The following is a 20,997-nucleotide window of genomic DNA, read 5'->3' on the forward strand; positions in this document are numbered from 1 at the left end:
CTTGTTAGCAATCACAATGAGGGTTATGCGAACTAATGCGTGTTCGAGGGCGGGCGAGCACGCTTCTATTCCCACGCTCAATTGTTTCTGATTATATTTTCATTGTAGATTTTAGGACACTTCGCTTTTTAGGGTTGATTGTTTTTTGTCTCTTTTGAATAGAGATGTACTTCTGCTATTGTGTTGTGACGGAATCAGGTTTCGTTAATAGATGTCATGAGATTAATGCATTTTGGTGTTTTGTGAGTGAGTTAGGTTCTTTCATTATTTTTTTTAATAAGTTTTTGAAGCCTTGTGGCTTTTAAAAAAAATATTCGTTGCGGCCTTTAATTTTAATATGTTGGTAATAGGTACCTATAGATTTTCTTCATCGAGAGCGAAGTTTTGCTTCAGTATACCTGCGCTGAAAATCACCCTCGAACTTCCATTATTACATCAAAACACCGAAAACCAACGGAAAACCGAATCGATTTAAGCCCACAAAATTCCAATGCAAACAAAATCACCGGGGGCCTGCCAAATAAAACTGGCAGACGTGCTTGCCAGTGCCAAACGTGCTGGCACTGGCAAACCGAAGGACTAGTGGCATTTTAAGATGGCGGCCGCTATAAAACTGCCTGTTTGGGAGTCAGACCGCGCAGTGAGCATCTATCGGGGGCCGGTCCGACCAACATTCACGGTTGACGTATGGATGTTGTCCGACTATTTAATGTTAATGTTCCGAATCGAAAATTACAAGTCTCGCTTTGAGTTAATTGATAGTTTGTTTGTTGAAATGAAACACGTACCTATCGCAACAGGAGTACTTGACGTAGTCAAGCAGAAGATCTTCTCTTTTTTTTTAAATAAACAGTGGACTCTCAAAATTGATTTCAGAATTTTATAATTTTTACTAAGTACTTCAAAGTTCAAATACATATAAAACTTTTAGCGTTGTTCCATTCAAAACATTAGTAACATTCATATATTTCGACATTGTTTTGTTTTAAAAAAAGAAAATGGCGTTTAAACGATTGTAGATATGTCAAGCGTTTATGAATAATGGGGTAATTGTTAATGTGGCTTACGCATGTCGCACGACCGCCACAGAGCAAACATATTTAAGGGCAGGTTCCGTAGACTCCATCCGCTTGTAATTATACCTATCGTGGTTAACGAGTTGTTTTGAAATAAAGGATGCGTCACCTTCAACAAACTATAATCTTATTGTCAAATTAAATTGACTCATACTTCTTCATTCTTCGGGTAAATTTTCTCTTAATTGTACAAAAGTATATCACGTATTCAACTGTCTTTTTAGGATAGAAACAGAACAAGATGTTTTTATTTCATTCATAATATTTAATTCTTCAATTTTCTCAAATCTGCATTGAATAAACCGTTTAAGAGTCAGAGAAGAGAGTCAGCCTCCAACAAATATCAATTACTTGACCAATTGAATTTCAAGTCGGGCCCAAGTGTAAACGTGGCGTCAAATAACTTGCAGAGTAATTCATGGGTCAGAGTTTCTCATAAATTATTTAAAATAATCCGGGAAAAACCCTGTCCGCGGCGGTCTTGCCTAGTTGTATTTTATTTATTTATGTAGGCAACACATACGCTCCAAATTAGTGCTGGAAGGTCTCTCCGTCTGTTTGTCATGAACCTTACGAAATTAATTTTCCATGTAATGTGATTAAGAGGCTTAGTACGCGACGTTTTTGGAATATAACTGTTTCGCTTCGTGTTGATAATTATGTGTATTCTGTTAGGCCTTTACGAAATTATAAAGCCGAGAGCTTAATTCTATTAATACATGTTTTTTATTACTATTTTATATGCTATGCTATACAGCCTTTTTTATTTAGTTTAATTTTGTTACGGAACTATTAATGCATTACAAACTAATTGTTTTATATATTTATTGCCGAAGAAAATCTTTGCAAACATGACATTTGTCACCCTAAAATATTTTTTAATACTACAAAACCAGAAGTATGATCCCTTCCTTTAGGACGTCGATACACGTTATCCATGATAATGGTCGCATCATGAATGGAACCTATATATTAGACTCGTATACGGATACCATGCATGTTAGACAAGAATTAAATGATTATAAAAAAGAAAGAAAGCCTTGATTAATCTATGATTTATAAGTCTTTCTAGACTAGAGACAAGTCTAAAAGTACTAATTGTGCTTGAATAGCGAAATGTATGGAACTGACAAATCTAAACCTTTTTAATTAATGTTAATTGCATACCCTTATTTGATTTATGTAATCTCGTTATGATTACTACGTAACTTGTCTTTGATACGTCACACCTTATATCTTTGTAGTTCTATATGTATTTATTAGTAATAAGTTTATTAGTAAATAAGTATTTCTAAATATGCATGATTATGTAATGTAAATTAGATTGCTCTACTATTTTTATTCAGTCTTCATTTATTTCGGAATGTTTCTATTACTTTCTAGAAGATAATTCTAGAAGCTTTCTTAATTTAGATGTAGATAGATAGGTTTAATTTTACCTTAAGCTACTAATTGGGCTTGAATAATAAATAGTTTGATATCCTAATCCCATGGCATTATATATCCAAAGCATGATCATAATAATCTTGTAACCGTGGTCTCAATAAGCGCTTTCATGGTATTCCTAAGGTATTGTTGTGGTCTATTGGCGTGACTTTGCAGTGACTCAGAGAACCAGCTAAGGTGTTTGGGAGACCATAGTCTAAGTGAAATTCTCTAATTTAGGCAACATTGTGGTATAGTTTTGATTTATTGTAAGGGATCTTGCAGAATAATGGTCAGTCAAAATTGGACTAATAGCCAAATCTAAAGATTACGTTCTGATGCGATCGTTTCTCTTGTTTGTTACATAATCTGAAAACAGTTTTCTTGAAAAAGAAATTTGTAAATTGAAACTTTAAGAACGTTACCAGTTTTCGACTGTTCAGCAAGATTCCTTAAAATGGATAATCCTGTCGCGTTGTCACATCTATATCTAAGGGTATTACCGAGCTTCTAAATACAGGATACCTTTTATAACCCAGGGCGATCTGTTCGGCGGCCTCAACGACGGGTTGCTGAGCCGAGCGGAGGCGCTGGCGGCGGTAGACATCAGCAAGCACCAGTCCGGGCCGCAGCCGGGCCCGCCGCTGCCGCAGCTCAAGCACGACATGGTGTACCACCACGGCGTCGGCGGGCCGTCCCCACATAATGCCAGACCACACCAGGTAACAACAAAATAATAATAATACTGGTAGATACCCCATCGCATTTTAGATTAAAGTTCTCAACAAGGCCTCTACATATTGGACTTGTGTCCCCGTGCAAGTTTTTAAAAAGGACCGGGTGTCTTCACATGAGGTGACCGTGACTGTAAAGGGATAAAAATAATAATACTTTATAATAACCATACTTTCACACAACGCCATCTAGTCTCAAACTTAGCAGAGCTTGTATAATAAGTACTAGACAACTGATGAACACACTTCTATATTTCTAAATACATACATAATATAGATAAATTATCCCCAGACATAGAACAAATGATCGTGCTCATCACATAAACATTTGTCCTGGGTGGAAATCGAACCCACGACCTCCGGTATAGCAGTCAGGGTCACTAGCCACTAGACCAACAGGCCCATCATACATAAATCACGTTATTAATCATTACAGGGACAGCATTTATTCACCATGTGTATGTGTTATTGTAAACTAGCAGTTACCCGCGACTTCGTTCGCGTGGTTGGAAGATATAAGTTATGAAACCTTGGGCTGCAATATCGGAATTTTCTTACGGTACCCTAATATTTTTGAAATAAATTATAGCCTATGTTCAGCGGGGATAATGTAGCTTCTCAACAGTGAAAGAATTTTTCAAATCGGACCAGTTGTTTCGAAGCCTATTCGTGTCAAACAAACAAACAATCAAATGTTTCCGCTTTATAATATAAGTATTGAAAAGCGACAGCGTGCTATCTTGTGGAGTTTGTTGCGCCGTTTCTTCTTCACAGCTAGAGCACTTACTAAGCAGTGAAGGGTTCGCGATACGGGGGTCGGGGTACGGGGGCTCCGTGTAACTTTGACATTCAATGAGTGCTACTTTGTTGCCTATTTTGAATAAATGGATTTTAATTTGATTTGATTCCTACAGAACGCTAGACAAAATTACTTTTCAGTGCAAAATGTCATCCAAACTTAACAAAAGTCTTCGCTCTAATTAGAATGAGCTCACATTGTTTTGCAACTTGATAGGTACATCCCTACAAGCCATACATAACCACAACACTATATTAGAAGGTACTTACGTAATATAAAAGTGAGCATCGACTTCCCCAAGCAACGTTCCCTGCGAAATCCATACATACATATCATACAAAATCGAATTTAGCTTCAATAAAAATAAGGCGGGATCATAAAGTTCATATTATTTGCAAACTCGTCCGCTCTGCCCTCGATAAAACAACCCCCTGTAGGAACACGAAATACAGGGTGTTGACTTCCTATTTGTGAATGTGGAATATTTTTATAGAGCGGTTTTTAAAGTTGATATTTTGATAAACTGGGAGACTTTACATAAACTTTATAATCCCACCAAAAACATTAAATGTAAAAAAATGCCAAGTCTCTCGATGCAGTCTTTCCATCGTAAAAAGTTTTGAGATCTCATAGAAGCCAAGTCCTATTCAAAATATTTTGTAGTTATAAATCAACATTTAGTAATTGTATCAATAGTTTTCTTTATATTATAATTATAGTGACTTGGCAATGAGCACAAGAAGAAACAAATAAAACGGCATATTTGTAGGAGTTGAAAGTTACACACACCGCATGCGTAAACATTAATATCACAAAATTAATTTTCTTTTGGTTTATCCGTGTCGTCCCAACCGAATTTCGGCAACGGCAGTCAGTCTTAGTGTACTCTCGATTCATTTACTTTCATAAAGCGATGGCCCGTAAGGTATTCTTAATTATTGTATTGGAGCATGTAGTCGGTAGTGACCATCATGATTCACACATAACAAATAATCTGATCACTGGTCTCGTCAGTAACATTTGCACATAATTCCAGGCATCAAGCAGCTTTTAATTTGTGCTCATTGCCAAGTCACTATAATTATAATATAAAGAAAACTATTGATACAATTACTAAATGTTGATTTATAACTACAAAATATTTTGAATAGGACTTGGCTTCTATGAGATCTCAAAACTTTTTACGATGGAAAGACTGCATCGAGAGACTTGGCATTTTTTTACATTTAATGTTTTTGGTGGGATCTCATTTATTTTTTGTAAGTGTATTTCTTTCTTTTTTTTTAGGTGTCATAATTTCTAGGACTTCAGCTACTGCTTTGCTTAGAACCCATTCTCTATCTCTATCTCTTTTGTTTCTTCTCTGAGACTTCGTTACTTCTAATGTAAACAAGCTTAAACTTATATATATATGCATATATATATCTACTAACTTACAAACTATAGCTTAACTAAACTAAATAACACGTAAAGTTCTCCGAATATCAATTATCACTACAATATTTTTTAGTTTCGAAATGGTTTTTCATAGACAGGTGGCGCTATCAAATGAAAAATATCGAATTATTCTGAAGTACTACTTAGACTGCGCTTTGTAACGAAACCATAGCGCGATTCAGACACGTACAACGCCATCTATCGAGCGCGCATACAATATTTATCGCAATACAATGGAGTTTTAGCTTTATTAATTTAATGAATTATGAATTTTATGTATTAATTTGTATTAATGATAGTCTGTGTATTACATTTATATTATTCTTTTCTATTCTATGTATGTATTCATCCAATTGAATAGGTACTTAAACAACGAACAAAGTTAACAATGCAGTCAAAATCCATACATAATGTTCTTGCCAAACCGCAAATATAAAATTGTTTTCTATGGCATATTATTTTTTAATGTTTTATAATTTTTCCTTTATATGTGGCTAAGGACCTATCTTGGTGCAAAATTTGAAGTTTCTAAGTCTGCTAGAAGTACCTTAGATTTTTGATGATCTGTCAGTGAGTCAGTGAGTGACAAAATGGTGTAACTTTGATCGACCGTAACTCCTAAACCATTAATTCAATTGGCATGTAATTTCGAACTTAAGCTTGTTCTAATGCCTACTATTATTCCCCGAAAAGCTAAACTCCTAGCTTTGTCCACGTCGAAGATACAGGGGGGGCGAAACAGCCGCGAATCGCTTCGAGAAAAGATGGTACGGCCGTGCCCGTTTTGCTCGAGACTTGGCAGGGGCACTGCCGTGCCCTCAGATACCAAGACTGCAATGACATAATCGTGTGATATGACTACATTTGACATCAACCACTTACGTTTTATGGTGATGTTATTTTTTTTGCGCCAGCACGACATTTATAAATAGATTAAAAACTCCTTACACTGCACTAGTTTTCCAATGAGTAGGTTTTTTAAAACTTATCACAAGATGCCAACATGAGCGAAGCGAAACGCATTAGAGTGACCTTAATACCAAAAAAAGCACATAAATAATCATAACAAATGCATTTCTCAATGTGTGTAGGAAATCTTCGGATGTATGGGGCAAAGTCCTGTGGGACCGAAAGGCAAGTGGGACGAAAGAAATATGTGCCCCGTGCCTTAAAAATGAGCTAATATTATGCGCTATACTCTGTAATGCGTGTTGTATGCTATAGGGTGATGTAAACGTGTGTAAAACATCATTGCAAATATTGATGGTGAATCGTGTAAGGGTGACGAGTCAAAATGCGTTTGAGTTTTATTTGAAAAAGAATTCAGTATTGAATTGTCTAAATCAATTGTGTAGAAACAGTTTTTTTTTGCAAGGACAAATGTTTTTGGTATCTTTCTTTGTCATTAAGTTTGTTTGAGTACAATATTTTTGAGAATTTGATTGTGTTGACACTTAACAGGCATATGGTCTAACCGTGCACAAATACCTCGTAATGAAATAACCATCATATCTTTCTTTATTCAAGATTAAGTTATTAAAAAAGTGTCTAAATCTCAAAGAGAAAGACAATACCCAAAACATCCAACAAGCCTGCAAAACCAAGGAAAATTATAGATGACGTCATCATGCTTTGAGCACCAATGTTCCTTTGCTGTTCGGAAGCATATTTACCATTCTATTTATCATAAAAGCTAGTGAACAAACGTTAGCCTGACTCAAACTCAAGCTTTACTGTTCCCGTACCTCACCAGCTCCCGTTTGCCTGGACAGTTAAACTGTGCAGGTAAAAGTCTAGGTTAACTATTTGCCTTCAGATTGACAATTACAGACGTCCAGATTAGCCTTGTTCAAAGGCCAGTCTCTCAGTTTGTCGGTCGAGTTATGTCAGGAATAAAGGTAGCTATTGAAGCATTGTATATGGCGATGCGTGGGATATTATGAAGGTACTGGTAACGGAGTTAGGTGTTGTTCTTTCAAATAATTTAAGTTCTTAAGATTTTGTAGAAACTGTACAGTTGAATGTGCCATTATTAAATGTTTAAGTCACAAAATGTGGTCATAATAAAATAATTTTAATACATAATGTAATTAATTTTATTAATTTCTTCTGTCTTCAGCATTTTATTTATTATTTCACTAATTTATGAATGTTGTAGTGAAGCATTTTGTGATAGTGTTTAGAATAGAAGAAAAAAATGTTGACCACATCAGATTTTGTTACTTTTTTGTGGGGTTCCTTTCTCCGCAGTTAAGCCGCAGTTTGGTTTTGAAAGACATACATATTATACAGCTGTCACACGAGTAGTAAACTTAAGCAGCGATTGGGGCGATCATACATTTATATATCACCCAATCGATTTATTTTTCTTTAGTTTATGTATACACAACCGTCATTGTCGCAAATACGAATAACACTTCAACCGTTTAATATTTACACAACAAAAAAAAAACCTCTCTGTTTCGTCACCCATCATAAACCGATTTAAATAATTTGATACCATTTACAGCCACCCGTTTGCGCTGATAACATACTTTATTAACTTAATAATTTATCTCCAAACCGCTTTTCAGAGCTTTCCTTATCTATCTAATACTATATTATTAACCTGCTCGCTCAAATAATTGAGCACAACAACCTTATTTAAATGAAAAAAAGAAATCACTTTTCTAAGGACGTATTACAAAGCGCTTACAATACAGAATGGAGAAGAGGCCAAACTCATAAATTATTTAAAGTAAAGTCTTTTAAGTAAAAATAGTTTCACAATAATGACTTCGAACGTACTTATTTGTATTTTTGTCAATGATAGTAGACATGACCACTTAACGTGGCTTTTTCGTAACTTATATCATTATTTTGTAATGATAATTAAACGTATGTAGATGCATTGAATAATAAACTCAATGATATAGTTGGATGTATAAAGCCTTTGTAATGAGAATTCTGACAAAAAAATCTACTTGACTATGTCCCGATGTTTTAAAGAAGGCATCGGCAGACAATTTAATTTTCTGCCATTGCTAATCAGAAAAATATGATACTTAAGTGTTTAGCATACAAGTCAAAGTCACGTTACTTAACGGAATATAATATCCACAAGTTTTCCCATTATCAAGTCTGACCAATATTTAATCATAAGCATCGCGTCAGCTCAGGCTCAAGGACTCCGGTTGGCTCCAAACTAGTTTTACAATCCCGATAGTTATATGTGCGTAAATCATTGGATCTTTTAATTAGTATTATTCTTACGAAAGTTACTCTAAAAATCTACTGATCAAGACTGTCAGTGGCCAACAGACTAACGTGATAACGTGTTTTTTGAAGTCAAACTTCTTTATCAGCGTTGGAGAAAAAAATCACTTTTTTAATTTTACTAATTTAATTAAAAGCATGAATATGAGCAGGCTCTGCTCGAGCTCGCGCGAGATCGAGGCGACATCTTTATTTTTGTTTCTTTTGTAAATTCTTACATTATACCTAAATAATAGTCATTAGGGAGGTACCCAAACGGAGGTTATAACTAATTTTAGAATCTCCTTACCACCATAATCTACATCTCTCCCTTACATCAATACAAAACTACAATATTAGGAGAAGAAAAATTTATAAATAATAGAGTTAACCCCGGCTTAGGGAAGTAAGAATGTATTTGCAATTCTTGGGTCCCCCACAGAGGGTTGTGCCCACGTAATGCCTTCTTTATTGCCCACGGAACCCGGCGGCCGTAGTTTGGGGTTCCGCACATGTCTGTAATCTGTAAATGTTATTGTTCGGTAGTTGCAAAGCGGCGGCAACTTGTTTTGATGAAGTATCTTCCTGTAATTTGTTTATTGTTAAGATTTATACTTGCGGTCGGGTTTAGCACTGGCCTTCTGTGAGAAGGGTAGCGGGTTGGATCCCTGTTTGTGCTGCTCGACCTGTGTTTGTGTCTTGGTATAAACGAGCCTTTGTAATACTTTGGAATAATACGTTTAGCTTATTCTGTATTCAAGTTACTTAAATGTTTTTGTCCCAACTTTGACTGGACACTTTCGCAATACTCCTTGAAGTTTAGCCTACACACTTTTCTGCATTTACTTTACTAATATTATTCTTCGTACTAATGTATTCTATTCTATACACATACATTCAAAATTCTACATTCGCCTTCAACGTGTAGGCAACTCAAAGTTTATTTCTTAAACGAATTCTCTTTTACCTGTTTAGAAAGTGATTAATTATGCCATTAAGAAAAGTTTCCGCACCAAACGTGCATCATATTCCGCAAGAAGTTTAGAGAACTTAATTTTAGTATGTATTAAGTATGTTCGACAAAACTTATTTTAGTGTTAACGTCGTCGTTGGTATACTGACTTGACATTCCCGGTATGAAGTTGTTAAACATTAAGCAAATTTCTGTTTTAATGTCAACATGAATAAGGTTGATATTAGATGTTACTTAACATTTTAGCTTAAAAACAAGACTGTAAATGGGTTGTCTTAGGTAACTCAAATAATCTGCACTGGGTTTCAAACTGCATCTTTTTTTTAATGGAATTAGATCGTCACACATGTACGTAATTGCATCTTTTATAAGCCAGCATCTACAATGAAACCAAAGAAAACCACACTAAAAACCTAAGCCATTTGTGTACCAAGAGAAATGGACTGTCTTGAAACCCACAACAAAATTAATCACAAATAGTAAAAAGGGGGAGGAATACGTAAAACTACATTCCACTTCCCTCCACTGCAAGCGAGAGACAAAAAAAGAAAGAGGGAGGGAGACAAAAGGTAGCTAGACAGTAGAAAGACAGCTTTATTAGAACCTAGACATGTCAGAACACAATAAGGTTCATTAATTATAATTAGCAGGTATTTAAAGACGGCCCCGATGCAAGGCTTCTGTACCTACTTACAACTGTATCGATACAAAAACTATGTCTCTTTCAGTCGGCCACTAACTGGAAGACAGAGAACTTGTTTACGCAGTGCCATATTCCTTTGATTATTCTATTATTTTTTTAATTATTCTTTAATGTCCGGAATTCAAATTGGGAAGATTGTCTTTTGTTTAAGAAAAAATAAAGATGTTCATCCAAAGTCTGTAAGTATATTTAGGATTTCGATCGATTTTCATTTTTTTTCTTCAGTATTTCTTAGTTCAGTCGATTGCGTATTAATTGATGCATCGATTTTGTCTAAATATAAGAAGGCTGAAGCATAGACCTTGAAGTAATAATGCATATCGGATCGATTTATTTGGATTGTAATAAATAACGGTTCGTCAATAAGTGGATAATTCAAACGCACTTTAAAGCGACATAATGAGGCTTTGATTTCGGACTTTGGTTGGTATCCAGAGTGGTAGGTTTCCTTGTCCAGAATTTGTTATTTTTTCTGATGATGGAGACTTCTTCTATTTGAAAATGTGTTTTGAAATAATGTCATTTTGTTACAAGTTTGTCAAAAAGCACGAGGTTTTTTATGCTTGGACTGGATGACCCGGTTTTGTTGAATTTTTTTTTAGTTTTATGTGAAGTAGCTTTCAAATGGTTTTTTTACCCACATCACAGTCGGTTGTATTTTTTTGTTGTTAATAACATAAATACTAAAAAATAATATAAAACGGGAAGATATCCTGTAAAAGCATTTCACGTCATCTTTACCGCGGGGTACTAGCCCCACATTACCGACACAACGACATGATATTTCACAATCAACACTAGCCAGCGGTCAGGGGGCCTGCGCTACGCCCTACAAGATACGCGCTTCAGATAACCCTATTCGTGCAGCAAACGTTGTAAGTTAAACAAAACCTTGTCTAAAGGGTATTCGTACGCCGGGGAGACTGTTTTAGTGCGCAATTGTCGCGCCTCCCAAGGGACCGACATGACAGCATTTTTTTGTACTTTTGTTTAAAAATCGACCGTGTTACGAGGGCTCACTTGTACCTCAAATAAAGTTTTACCGTTTTAAGCCGTGTTAGATAGAAATTGACGTTTCTTGAATTATTTGGAAGGTATTTTTATATGGAGGGTATGTGTTTAGAGATGCTGGAAATAGACATCGAAAAGAAATTATGTGATTCAGAATTTTAAATCAAGAGTTGAAAGGGCTTGGCCAGCTTTGAGATTTGAAACCTGATTACAGTTAAATGCCGATTATATGAAAGATTAATCTTTAATATTTACGTCTTAGCGCATGAGAAATGATTTTTGTGAAAAGCCAGTGAAACAAAAATTAAATTGCCTAGCGCTGGAGTAGTTTTTTCCTACATATTAATATTTGAATGATGGGTAAAACCGAGACATTGTTAGTGACAGACAGAAAGTCTTTCACATTACATCACATATATGGATATAAGACATACTCATGAACTGTTTACATAGCTATCTCAAGAGATAATGGGATCAATTAATTTATGTACATATAATCAGATTAAGGGCAACATGTAGCACATATAGGGTATAATAGCCTGATTACTTAGTGCTTAAATGGTAGGTTTATCATACTAATCCCTCATGCTGCATAATAATCCTGCACGGGATTGACAGAGAGAGACGGCAGATGTGTGTCCCTTTCACTCTTATGGAAATACTGTTATGATGATGTCGAATTGTGTATTTGATGCTATAATTGTTTTAGGTTTATTTTAGTGAAACTGACTTGATAAAAACTCCTTTAAGTTTCTTATGTATATGGAAGTTTGTGGTTTTAATGTACAAATTGAAAATTCTACTACAGGAACACAAAATCGGTATAAAAACCTTGTGTCGATCCCAGTTATTAACTACGTGAGTATCAAATTTCGTAAAAATCTGTCAAGTGATTTTTGCTCGAAAGAGTAACAAACACCCACCCATACTTACATAGTTTATATTAGTACTCCAGTATAAACATAAAAGAACTTTAAGGTGTAAATAGTCAAATAATTTGCTTTTTCTTTTTAGTTTCATTTAGATAGGAAATATGACTCTAACATTCGCAAATAAGATATTTAAAAGTGATGATCCAACTTTTAGAATAAGTTATCTTACTTCATTACGTACACAGACAAAAGGCTTTAAAAGGCTTTAGGTTTAATTCCACCTCCCTTTACGTAACATAATACTCAAAAACCTAATGGAGTTTCACCCATTCGTTTTGACATACCTCACAATCATACTTCCTAGATACAGTCAGACCACTGCCCATCAATTTCCGGGAAACATCTATAATGCCATCTATAGCAAAATATGATCCCACTGTGTACCAGTCAAAACACAATACAACTGCTATAGAGCATTTTCTAAAATACTGCCAAACAAAAATGACCGTTATTGAACATGAAATAAGGTACCATTAGCTTGATTGGCCAGGCGATGTTCGACTTTATGTCGTTTTGATAAGAATTCTCTACTTATGTATGGTTGTGTGTGAGTGATGGAGGACGGGATCGGTTGCGGTGTGGCTATAAAGTTCAATATAACCTAGACAGGTTTTAGGAACACTGATATAAGAGTACACTATACGTATTGCATCAGAACGAACGAAATTCTTTGTACCAGGGAACGACTAAGAATTAAAAACTAACCTTTTTCGTTTAACCCCGAATTTAAAACACAAATCTCCTTAAAAAGCGATCAAGCACAATTACAATAATACACTTGACAGCTCAGCAACAATAGCATCAACTTTTTATTGTTTCCAAATCGCTCGTACCCTCCCCGCCACTCCCATGGCCACCCTCGAACAAATTTGGCCACTTGTCCAAATCATAATGTAGCGACACAAATCACTAATAAAGGAATATAATTTATTTAATATCCACTTGCAATCGCATGGTAGGGTGGGGAGCATGTCGATAAAACTAATATAATTATTATTTGTCGATACATTACAATAATTGCATTACGATTGTCGTTAAGCGGGTCGTTGTTATTGATGAAATGTAATGGTGGATATTTGATGAGGTTTCTTGTAAGTGATTTTGTGGTCTTGATGTGAATACGATTGGCTTAGGTCAGTAGGTATAATCATTTGTAATTTTTAAGATTGTGGAATGACTGGCCTATTTGTCGTAGGTTGGTCTCGCCCAGGCAAAATGTTTGTATTCGGTCTGTATCAGAGGATAATTTATCTAATACAAGCTTCGCATAATTTGAGACTAGATGGCGCTGTGTGAAAGTTGTGGAATAACTAAAAAATATATATTTTGGAACAACGAGTAATAATATCGTATTCCTACCAAACACACGAAAGTTAAATAATAGCTTTACTCAGGCATGACTCACGTAAAGGAAAATGGGTAAAATATGAATAAAAAATGTATATTTTTCAGAAAAAAACGACTTTAAAATTTTGATAATAAAATTAAATTCTAAAAACGACACAAAATCCTGTATGCAAGCATTAAACAGTTACATGATAATGTAGGCTTGTTATATAGGACAGTCCGGAGTAATGACCCAGCGAGACGCGTTTCTATTGAACTGTAATTGGTATGAACGGTACCGCGTAAACGAACGTACTTAAATTTTAAATATAAACCATCGACCGCTGAACAGGACATCGACTTTGCAAATATCATGTTGGTGTTAACTTTCTGTTCGTAGCAAATGTACTAGAGAATGTAGATTTTTTTTATACGAAATCCCAATTTTGATAGTGTTTGAATTATTAGTGTGAAAGCTTTAGGGAGGGTTATCGCGTAGTAATTCAATCTTCTGCTGGTTTGTAAAAAGTCGAAAATTAGGAAGACCAATTTAAAAAATGGAATTCAATTAACTTAAAACTTACAGTTGTTTTAATACTGTAAAATATTATAATTTATATCAAAAAAAAATCTTTAAACAGAAAGTAAGTAGCATGTAATTTCTACAAGCCCTAGTCACAAATGCATGAAAGCTACACACAACCTACACCTTTTCCAGACATCTCTATGACGATATACTTGAGATATTAATTATAACTTTTTGAAAATCCGTAGTCATCACTAATTCACCTGACAACGTCCCGAGTTAGAAAATGACGTGCAATTCAATTAATTTCATTTGGCATAAAAATATAAATCCTATGGGTTATTAATAAATTCGTTAGTGGAATACGACTGTTAAAAGTAATGCATTTGTGAAAAAGAGAGGAGACTCTAGGGCATGTAGAGCACCGTCTCATTTTCTCCTTCCCAATACTGCAAGAGTGATACTGACTAAGGCAGTGATAGGTGGTGATGGTCAAAGAGTCAATGCAAAGAGTTTTCGTAGTTGACCGAGCAAAGGTTTCTGTCGTTATTTAAGACCTGTTCAGTGTGCTATCATTTTGTGTAACGACGCTAAAAGTAAAAATTTAACTCGCTGAAAAAACAAGATTTCAAAAATATTTCAATTTTCTTTACGACTCCCGCATTTATTACTTTGCCTTGTGTCGCGGGGAACTTTACAAACATTCAAGTCTCATGCACAAAGACATCGACTTAGGACAATCATTCGTGTATCGAACCCGCAAACCGTAACCACTCGTCTATCCGTGCAAGACAGTATTGCATCAAGCGTCTAAAATATTGTCCCAGAAATGTTATCGATAACAATACAGTCGCGTGTCCCATCCCTTTATAATGACATACGCGTCCCCAGTTACACGCGGTGTATCAAAAGCGAGGGGTGTACTCGCTCAAATTATACTCGTATTGCATTGCACCTGTGAATCGAATGCGGTTTCGTTTTTAAAATCTGTTACAAAATGAGATAGCGATATCGATAATTTTTGGCAGTAGCCCATATCCTATATTATGCAGGATTAAGTTAAGTATTTTCATAACTTAAACCACAATTGAACAGCGCAACAGACAGACCTTTACATTTATAATAACTGTATTCGAAAGCCCCGTATCGTATTGGCGATTAAAATAATCGGATTACGGTTCATATATTTGTATTTTCGCATCATTTTTCATTCATTCTTTTTGTGTATTTTATATTAATTTAATCCACTTGAACGTAAATAGTCGTTTTAAAAAATATAAAATGGTAATATTTGTCAAAAGTTTAGCACCTACTTACAAATTTGGATTTATTCTTTCAGTAAGTCCAACTGGTTAAAACACACCTAAAGCGAGTATCGTCCTGAAACTAAAAATAGAAACAGTGAAACAAAAAAAATATATCTTGCAACATTGCAGTTACGTGCGGAGCCCTAATTGTGAGTTAGTGCACCCCCGGGAGCCGGCCGACACGAACACGGCACAGCGCCTAATAGATAGTGCACTTCTTATTTTTAGTTTTCTTTCAATCCGACTTGCCGTAAATCGAGTTATTGATAAGAAAAGATCAATTCACGGATTTGATTGAGATTTGTTTCTTTTTTATAACCTCAAATCCCCGCGGAACTTATTTCAGACCGAAAATATAATATCTTTGACGAATCACATGAAAATATTGCAATTGAAAGCCCTTTTCCGCCGGTCCATAAAACGCATTGAATGATTAATACGACGACGTGAAAGAGAATCAGATTAAATATGATATTGCAATCGATCTCGGTTCGTGGATATAAAACACAACTGAATCGTAATCTCGACTGTGCTATCGAAGATCGAAAACATGTTTTAATTAAAAAAAAAATATTCTACATTCTTGTCGTAATAAAACCGATCGATGGACATTTCTGCGCACCATATCCTGTTGATATTATTTCTTGCATGTAACTGACTATACAATAACATTTCATTAGTCCTACAACAAAAGATGTTGCAAAATAAAAATCAAAGCGTCTCGGGCCCTGGGGATGCAGCAAAATATTTATAGCGAGCGCATATGCGACGGCTGGCCGACAAACATTCATTTTCGCAACAATGCCGGTCAACAACTTAAGCATATTGGCTGAACACTCACTTCCAATCAACGTCACAACACTCGCCCCCATCTATAAAAAACAAGTGTTTGCTCTCATAAAGAATGAGTGCAAATCTGCACAATGATTGTTTATGTTTCCATATCGTTCCGAGCACCATTGTGAAGCCGAGCACCCTCCTTTTATTTACAATAAAACGTACGATTTAACATGAATGCAGAAGTTAATACGGCGGACGAGTATAATGGCCGCGACGCCCCTCATAATCCTCTTAATCACTAAAATATTGACAGGAAACTAACGAGCGCGTCTGTCCACAGATGGGCCATCACGGCATGGAGGGCCTGGACATGCTGGACCCGCTGACCTCGTCGTCCATGACCACGCTGGCGCCCATGGGCGAGGCCGCGCCACCCCACCACCAGCTGCACGGCTACGGCGCCATGAATCACGTTATGAACCACCACCACCACGCCGGCGGCCTGTCACACGCGCCCCCCGCGCACCTCGGCCACCCGGCCGCCGCGCTTCACCCTGACACCGACACAGACCCCCGTGAACTCGAAGCCTTTGCCGAAAGATTCAAACAGCGACGAATTAAACTAGGCGTCACCCAAGCTGACGTAGGTAAGGCCCTCGCAAACCTAAAACTTCCTGGAGTAGGCGCCCTCTCACAGAGCACCATCTGCCGCTTCGAAAGTCTTACATTAAGTCACAACAATATGATAGCACTCAAGCCAATCCTGCAGGCGTGGCTAGAGGAGGCAGAAGCGCAAGCGAAGAACAAAAGACGAGACCCCGACGCGCCGAGCGTGCTGCCGGCTGGGGAGAAGAAACGCAAAAGAACCTCCATTGCCGCGCCCGAGAAGAGAAGTCTCGAAGCGTACTTCGCGGTGCAGCCGCGGCCCTCGGGGGAGAAGATTACGGCAATCGCGGAGAAGCTGGACCTGAAGAAGAACGTGGTGAGAGTTTGGTTCTGCAACCAGCGGCAGAAACAGAAGCGCATGAAGTTCGCGGCGCAGCACTGACCGGCGGGCGGCGGCGCGGCTCTGCTGTACCCCGGCCCCGGGTACGGCTACTGAGCGCGCCGCTCCGGGCGCCCCGCCCCGGCACGCCCCACACAACCCCACACAGCAATAAGGATCTCATTCCGATCTCAATCTTAAACTCCCTTCGAGTAAACAACTTAGTATTTAGTGTAGATATTATACCGTTCTTAAGTTTTTCTAAACACGTTCTATGGATTCTTATATTTATGATTATTTTTCGACACACAGGGTATATAATAATTGATTATATACATATCACAACTGCAGTGAGTAGACCGCTTCAATGGTTTAGTTCGTGCGCGCCGTCTTGACAATGTTTTCGGAGCATCGAATATGTACATGAATAAAAATTGAAATTCAGGATTTTTAAGAGAATGTGCCTTGCAAATAATCAATATTCTGTGTTTTAATATTAGTAACTTCATTGCTGCGAGTCGCAGGAGTCGCACCGGACAGCCGGACGGCCGGACGTCCGGCGTCCGGGCGAGCACACGGCACGACGTGACGTAGACGGGCCGGACAGGTAGCGTGCGAGACCCACCCAGCCTTCCAATGTACAAATTATGTATTCGTTTCCCGGGCGTTGCTTATTATTTAGAAGTCGGAATGTTCTCACATTCGCTACCTGTCTGCGATCCCTCACTCTAATGTTTAAATTATATTTAATGATAAATTTGTTAGGCGTTTTGTTCTCATTATATTGATACTGTACAAAATAATTGTAAGAGATTATAGTTTGAGCCCTAAGTTGTAGATAGTACTCGGTAGGTTTTTGTACTATATTGTACTGATTGTTTTATTTCCGTTTGATTGTTATTTTCTTTGTAAACATTTTCACGAAATGGCACAATTTCTAGTCTAAGAGGTTATTAGTGACATTTAGCCAAAATAGTGTTAAAATTCATATGTAAATAGGTCACATTTCGATTAACAAGTAGGCGTTAGTTAATACACATAGTTACTAAAGGCGAAAGGAATTAGTACAACGCGGTTGGATTCATGCACCACTTGAGATTCTATTGATTTCTCTCTACTCTTGTAATAATTATATGGATAAGGAGAACGACGTGATTACAAGCAATCGATGCCAAAATTCAAGTTGAATAGTTGGTTATACTAATGCCAAATGCGGCCAAAGTGATGAAGCAAGAACTAAGTTAATAATGTTCGGCGGTGTGGTGCGCGCAGGCGGCGAGTTGTGCTACGAAGACAATACTGTTCCGAAATGATATTGATTTTATTTTGAAAGCGAATTGTATCATAACTCTGAGATGATTTAAGAAAGGACTTTTACCAATCGTATGATTTTATCTTAGTACGGTATTAAAATATTTGTAAACTCGTAATTCATAGACTGTTGTGAATGAAGTCGAGAACTGAAAAGATATATTCAAAAACACCTTTTTTCCTACCCTAAGGCTTTAGGATAAGTTTTCCTTGAACTTTTAAGGTATCTTCTGAAAAGTTCCATTTATGCATAGATACCGTGAGCACCACACTGCCGACTGGATTGATGATAACTATGAGTTCTTAACTGCATGAATCCAAAATGGTGTTCAGCACCGTGGCTTAAAGTAATAGAAAACCCGAAAAAAAAAACAAAAAATTTGCGAATTATAAATAATATTTTTAAAAGATATTTTGTAAATATAGTTTTAATAAAAAGACTTAAGTAATAAAACGTGCAATCTAGACCTCGGTAATTATAAAATAACTGATAGGAATTTATTGGATTTACCAAAGAAAACACGTTATAATTTACAAACAATCTGGTGTGTATTATTTACGTGAAACCAATTTATTATTTACAAATATTTATTTGATTTATTAATGTTTATATTATTATTTATTTAAATGTACAATTTTGATGTTTAAGTGTAATTAAGAGAGTTATCTGATCTCATTTGTAATTCGATAATGTTTTGGTGCAATGTACATCAGCTTACGTCATGACTGTTCATAACAATTTGTTTCAAGGTCTCTTAATACTAACTAAGATTCGTGATATTAAGATATTAGATTGTTAGAACAATAACAGAAGTTAGAGTAAATTAAATTATGCCTTAAGTACCCAGATGGGCGTGAACCAAATTTGCAAATAAAGCCTTTTTTTTATAAAAAGTATTTAATAGTAGCACCGGCGTACCGCGCGACGCCATGATAAATAGTGTTTAGTTGCACATCGTGACTGTTTTGGGTCAAGAACCCTCTCCAGCAAAATCTGAACCCCTGAAAAAAGTAACTCAAAATATGTACATTTAATTGATTTACCAAACACGGGAAACCAACCAATAAAAAAATATTTTTATTTACATAGATTTAATGACAAAAGTAAAAAAATAATGACGTAAGTTATGTACATGAAATATTTTACAAATTTATTTTAATTTTATAATAAAATGAGGATAATTAATATTATACCAAAGTAACTATTATTACTATTAGTTCTGGTAACTAAATCAGTAATAATTTTAAGTAGACATTAGAAAACGTTTCTCTTGCAATTATTAATTCTTAATTAATTATTATTAATAATAAAAAACAATCTTATTTCGAAAACCAATAAACAATAAATTGAAAATAGAAATATTAGAAGTGTGTTGTTTCATTATATCTCTTTAAATGCCTAGGACCTGAAGCATACTGTACTAGTCAACCAATGGGTGATGGTAATTGACTACTGTCAATATACGTATGTAAGTATATTAACCTTTCAAAATCATCATCATCTTAGCCTTTATCCAACCATGTTGGGGTTGGCTTCCAATCTAACCCTCTCCAGCAAAATCTGAACCCCTGCCATTAAAAAAATATTTTTATTTGCATAGATTTAATGACAAAAGTCAAAAAATGGCGCTGCTGGAGCTGAAAAATTAACAACTCTTCTTGAATTTGAGACCAGTTCAGGTATTAAAGCGAAACAGTGAACTACGGAATAGAGCGGCATCTAACTTCTAAAATGGTAACCAGCCTTGTTATAAAGATGTAGGGGAATCCTTTTGAAGCCATGATCACTGGATTGATCGTCAATTTCAAACTCTTTGACCATAAGCCAAACCAACAAAAACATAAACAAAATAAAAATATATTCTTACATGCTTAATAATAACTACTTAAATACTTGCCCATTGGTCTGAGGCGGGTTCGATACTTGCTTCGTACTTTAATTAAAGGTTGCTCTTAACTAAGTTTTTATCGGAAGTATGGATACCAATATCCACAATAAACACAATGATACTTCTTCCTACCTATGTAAGTACGTTCTGGTGGACCTGACAACCTTGGGCTTTGGTTTTATAACTGACCGCCTATCTGACCTCCTCAACCCAGTTACCTGAGCAACACGATAGCCCTTGGTTAGACTGGTTGTCGGACTTTTCAAGCTTCTGACTACCTGTAACGACTGTCAAAGATGTAAGAATAACATGGTATCTAACCATGTTACTTGATTAAATAATTAAATAATAAATATAAATAAATGTGGACAAAATCACATAGGTACATTGTTCTGAACCCAAAGTAAGTTGCTAAAGCACTTGTGTTATGAAAGTCAGATACAACGAAGGTACCAAAAACACCCATTGACCCGACCGGGGATCGAACTCTGGACCTCAGAGCTAGCGACACCTTGAAACCGGTGCGTCCATCACTCGACCACGGAGATC

General features: G+C 36.2%; 1 protein-coding gene across 1 annotated transcript; it reads left to right on the forward strand.

Annotated features, from left to right (window-relative positions):
• Positions 1-595: 595 nt before the first annotated feature.
• Positions 596-17,311, forward strand: LOC113493281 (inhibitory POU protein). Its single transcript, XM_026871230.1, has 3 exons — positions 596-685; positions 3,041-3,223; positions 16,604-17,311. The coding sequence occupies exons 1-3, from the start codon at positions 596-598 to the stop codon at positions 17,309-17,311; spliced, it is 981 nt and encodes a 326-aa protein (XP_026727031.1).
• Positions 17,312-20,997: the final 3,686 nt, after the last annotated feature.

Source organism: Trichoplusia ni, chromosome 1 (genome assembly GCF_003590095.1).
Source record: "Trichoplusia ni isolate ovarian cell line Hi5 chromosome 1, tn1, whole genome shotgun sequence".
In the NCBI taxonomy this organism is placed as follows: domain Eukaryota; kingdom Metazoa; phylum Arthropoda; class Insecta; order Lepidoptera; family Noctuidae; genus Trichoplusia; species Trichoplusia ni.

What these genes read in the sequence shown, in the direction of transcription:
- LOC113493281 (XM_026871230.1), top strand. Translation starts at nt 596, where the DNA reads ATGGCGGCCGCTATAAAACTGCCTGTTTGGGAGTCAGACCGCGCAGTG. An exon ending in GACCAACATTCACGGTTGAC is followed by an intron (nt 686 to 3,040) that starts GTATGGATGTTG and finishes TTTATAACCCAG; the next exon opens with GGCGATCTGTTCGGCGGCCT. An exon ending in ATAATGCCAGACCACACCAG is followed by an intron (nt 3,224 to 16,603) that starts GTAACAACAAAA and finishes GTCTGTCCACAG; the next exon opens with ATGGGCCATCACGGCATGGA.